Genomic DNA, 4,778 nt, shown 5'->3' with positions numbered 1-4,778 from the left:
TCACTCCGGAATCGGTATCTGTTTTTGGTATGGGCATTTCCACAAAAGATCTGAGGATTTGTCGCTCCTGTAGCCATTTTCCTGGTAAATGAAATGCTGCAGGGCCCAGAAGGGGCTCCGCGGCGGCCACTGGGAGGCCGAGGATTCTGGGAAATGTAGTTCTGGCGCAGGGCAGCGGCCGGGATCTGGGAGCTTTCGCAGGTTGGTGACCACGGGTGCCTTTTCTCTCCGGGAAGGTGTCGTGGCGAAGGCCAGGCCTAGGGCTAGAATGAGGGGTAGAGTGTGACTGGTGGGAGAGTGTAGGTGGCGCCTGGGCGGCCAGAACCGCGGGTTCGGAAGTTTCTTTTTTGGTGGAGGGGGCGCGGCTCCAGGCGATGGAACTCAGCCTGCTTGGGAGCCTCAGTTGTCCGGCGCTTCTTGCAGCTTCCTTTATTGGCCAGGGCGAGTGAAACCTGGACTTCTAATTTCCTTGCTGAAGGTGGTGAGATTATTCTGGGCCGCACAAATTCCGAGTAGGGAGCACGGCTCTACCGTGCATCCGCGGGGACTGTCAGCCAGAGCCAAGTAGACATGCCCTGTGCTGGGGCAGGAGGCATGAATCAGGGCCTCCTGGCTGTTGTCGCTTCTCAGCTGATGCAGGATGATGAGGAATTGGAGAGGACACTGAAGGAGACAGCCTCTTCAGGCCTTTGTGACTAGGTGTGGCGGTGGGCATGGAGCCAGCGATGACTCTGAGGTCAGCGTGGGTGAAAACTGGGTGGACCTGCCAGTGAGAAGACTGAGGAGAGGAGTAGCAAGCAGGCCAAGGGGAGGAAGAAGGGGGACTAGTGTCCTCACACTATTATGTCCCTCATGTGACAGCTTGTCGTCTGCCCTGCTGGCAAGGCTGTACCCCTCACCTAGGCTCCCCAGGCCAGCGACCTGTCATGATCTTCGGATATCTGCGAACCTCTGTCCAGTGCCCCGTTCAGGACAGATATCAGTAAGTGTTTGCTGGCTGAGATGTCCAGCAGGCAGGAGGGAATAGGGACCTGGAACTGTGTGCGCTGTTCTAGAATTCCTTGAAAGAACAGAGTTACAAAGTGAGGAATATAGACAATCCATTGACACTTAGCAGACTTTTCATTTTGGAGGCTGCAGCTTTCTCCAGTTTTCCAAAGCTCCAGTACTGACAGTGCTGAAACCGTAACACTCTACTGTCCATGGAAAACAACAGACTTAGGTTCATGTATGATTCCTGTTTGTTACATCAGAGGAGCAGGAGTTGCACTGTTCATTTCTTTGGACGGCTTTAGAGCATGGAGTTGCTGTGACTGGGCTTTGATTTTAAGTTAAAAACTTAGTAACCGTTTTCTTCTTAAAGTTCTCTTGAGATACAGAAAAAATAAACTTTCAAGAAAAAAAATCAGATGTCTTTTTGTATGCTTAACTTTTCATAATGGAAAATTTTAAATATGTGCTATGAATCCATTTTCCAGCATCAAGAATAATCATCTCGTGTTTCATATACTACCAATGACCCTCTTCCTGCTATTTTTTTTTTTTTTGGTAGAAGATCATGACAGAAAAATCATGACGTATTTTTCTATGCAAAAATGCATCATGATTTGTCCAAACAACTCAATACATACATCTATATCTATATATTTTTAAGTGCTTGCTATAGGACATGTGTGCTTGCTTGCCAGAGAGAGGCAAAGAGAGAGGGAAAGTGGGAAATTACCTCCCCAGGAGTATGGCCGCACTTCAATCCCTTCTTCTTTCTCTTGGAATTTTGGGCACACATATGCTCACTGTGAGTACATTCAAGACACCAGATCCACAACTTGAACTGCATAGTTGACCATGTGGGGTCCAGCACCTTAAGCTCTATGCCACCTGCTGGCTCTTTGCAGGATATTTTGAAGCTAATTTTGGACAATATGTCATTTTATTTCAAAATACATTATGTGTAACTGAGAGAGACCTTTTAATTTGCCCTTTCCAAAAATTGAGGTATAATTTATATACAATAAAATATGCAAATCTTGAGAGTATATTTCAGTGAGTTTTGACAGATGAGCACTCCCAATAACCACCATTCTAGTCATCATGCAGAACTTTTCCATCACTACAGAAAGTTTCTTCATGCCGTTTCTTTTCCAACAATTCCTTCCCTATTCCCTGAAGTAACCATGGTTCTGATCTCTGTCACCACATAATACTTCTATCTGTTCTTTCATATAGACGGAATATAATGTATGCTCTTATATGGAGCTTCCTTAGAACAACATGCTTTTGAAATTCACCTGTGGGACTTTATCTGTATCATTGTTTTCTCCTTTGATCACCTTGTGTCATTCCATTATGTAAAATTGTTCAACATTTCTCTTGTCCTTGGACATTTGAGTTTTTTCCAGTTTGGGACTGTTACAACTGAAAACACTGTGAATGTTCTTTCTTTCTTTTTTTTAAAGAAAGATTTTTGTGGGATCAGCAGTTGGCATAATGGCTATGTTGCTGGACTCCCATGTAGTCGACCATGGTTCAAGTCCCAGACCTGGTGGCTTAAACTCACGCCAGGCGCGTGTACATGCCTGCCCAAGATCCCGAAAGGAAAATGGGGGAGAAGGGATTGCGGCGTGGTCATCCCCTTCAGGGAGTGATTTCTCACTTTCTGTCTCTCTGTCTTTCTGAAGAGCACATGCGCCCTCTAGCAAAAAACCTGAGAACATGCGCCCTCTAGCAAAAACCCTCTCAAAAAAAAAAAAAAAAGATTTTTGCTATAGGGTGCACTTGCCGGAGAGACAGACAGAAAGCAAGAAATCACCCCCCCACCCCAAGGGGAATAGTCACACAACAATGCCTTCTCCTCCACTCTCCTCTCAGGATTTTGGGCATGCACGCACATGTGCCTGGTGTTTCAAGCTGATGGGTCAGAGACTTGAACCATGGTTAGCCATGTGAGAGTCCAGTGCCTTAACTACTATGCCGCCTGCTAGCCCCTGCTCTGGACACTCTTGTACGAGTCTTGTTTACAAGACTTTTGAATAAATAGCTATAAGTAGAATGGCTGGGTCTTGAGGTAAGTGTATTATCTTACTTTACTTTGTAAGTAACTTCTTAAGAAACTGCTAGTTTGCTCTAAGTGATTGAACTATTTTACACTCGCTTTAACCCAACTTTTCTGTAATACTGTATCAGCCATTAAGAATAAGCGAGTCACCTGTTTTTTTTTTTTTTTTTTTTTTTTTCTTTTTTTGGAGAAGTTTTTTTTTTTTTTTTTTTTTTGCTATAGAATGTGTGTGCTCACCAGAAAGACAGAGAGAGACAGACAGAAAGTGAGAAATCACCCCCCAGGGAGGATGGCCACACCACAATTCCTTCTCCTCCATTCTCCTCTCGTGATCTTGGGCACACACGCACACGCGCCCAGCGTGAGTTTAAGCCGCTGGGTCTGGAACTTGAACCATGATCGACTAGATGGGAGTCCAGCGACATAGCCATTACGCTAACTGCTGGTCCCTCATGGCACCTATTCTTGACACCATTCATGCCATCACTGTTTTTGTTTTTTGTTGTCTTTGTGTCTATTATATAATGGTATGTCATTGTAGTTTTAATTTTAAATTTTATTTTTAATTGACAGTGCTTTTATGCTCACCAGAGAGACGGAGGGAGGAAGAAAGCATTCCTCATGGGGCATGGCCACTCTGCAATCCCTTCTACATTTCTCTATGTTGTTGAGATTTTAGGTACACACATCTGTGTCTGGCATGTTTTTCAAGCTTCTGGGGCTGGGATTTCAACTACAGTTGGCCACCTGGGAGCCAGCTTTTTAACCATTAGGCTCCAGGGCTGACCCAGGTCACAATTTTTTGATGTTAATCATCTCCTGTCCTGGTTTACTACTTGCACTTTTATTTATTTATTTTGTAGTTGCCAGAGGGCCTGTCCACTTACTGGAAAAAGACAGTGGGAGAGGGAGGAAGCACTCCCCAATATAGGGGTGGTCATGCTGCAATGCCTTCTCCTCCATTTCTCTATCTTTTTGGGATTTGGGGCAAGCATGCACATGTGCTTGGTATGTTGTTCAGGCTGCAAGGGCTGGATTCTGATAGTGTGGTTGGCCACATGGTCTCCCTTAACCACTGAACTATGGGCCAACCCAAAGAAGTTATAAATTTTGAAAGGTAAGGGAGCATGACAGGGGATGGACTTGAGGGTTTAAAGACCAAAAAGGAATGAAGGTCGGAACTCCTTCTTTAGATGGTTACTCTGTTTGTGTATCGAGAGGGTTTGAGGACAGGATCCCTGCTGAGGAAGGGAGGGCTTAGGGCTCTTGGTAAAGCCCCCAGCAATGTGACATTGCTTCTGTGTCCCACAGGTCCTGGATGCATGGACACAACATGGGCCTCTACAGTTAAAGCTGGGAGAAGTCACCCCTGGCAGCAGAAATCCATCTTGAGATGAATTCTTCTGGCAGAATTTCAAGATACCACGTTGACTCTAGGGCCATGATGTTTCTGGATTCTTCTGTCCTAGAAGAGCAGGACTGGGAGAGGATTTTATCTTCAAAGAATGGGGACACTATAGAGATCATAAAGCAATTGACTTGAAGTTACAAAATGAAAGGTGAGGATTGTTGAGATGAGGAGGGGACTGAGGCACCAGGTTCATCTGAGACTGCTGTAGAGGTCACAGCTGAGGACAGTGGTGACTTCTTTCATCTTGAGTCTCAGAAGAGTTGCTCTGGGAGCATCATGGAAAGTCTGGTTTCTCATAGCTTTCTCTTTCCC

The 4,778-nt window shown here is 45.2% G+C and overlaps 1 protein-coding gene across 1 annotated transcript in view; it reads left to right on the top strand.

Annotated features, from left to right (window-relative positions):
• Positions 1 to 208: 208 nt before the first annotated feature.
• The window catches only part of ZNF343 (zinc finger protein 343), a 13,392-nt gene continuing 8,822 nt past the window's right edge, over positions 209 to 4,778 (top strand). Inside the window, 2 exon segments of the mRNA XM_027766471.1 lie at positions 209 to 982; positions 4,367 to 4,614. Of these exon segments, the coding sequence (XP_027622272.1) occupies positions 4,449 to 4,614 (166 nt within the window). The 5' untranslated portion in view covers positions 209 to 982; positions 4,367 to 4,448.

Source organism: Tupaia chinensis, unplaced genomic scaffold (genome assembly GCF_000334495.1).
Source record: "Tupaia chinensis unplaced genomic scaffold, TupChi_1.0 Scaffold143574_1, whole genome shotgun sequence".
Classification (NCBI taxonomy): Eukaryota; Metazoa; Chordata; class Mammalia; order Scandentia; family Tupaiidae; genus Tupaia; species Tupaia belangeri.
This window is presented reverse-complemented; position numbering and strand designations above follow the sequence as displayed.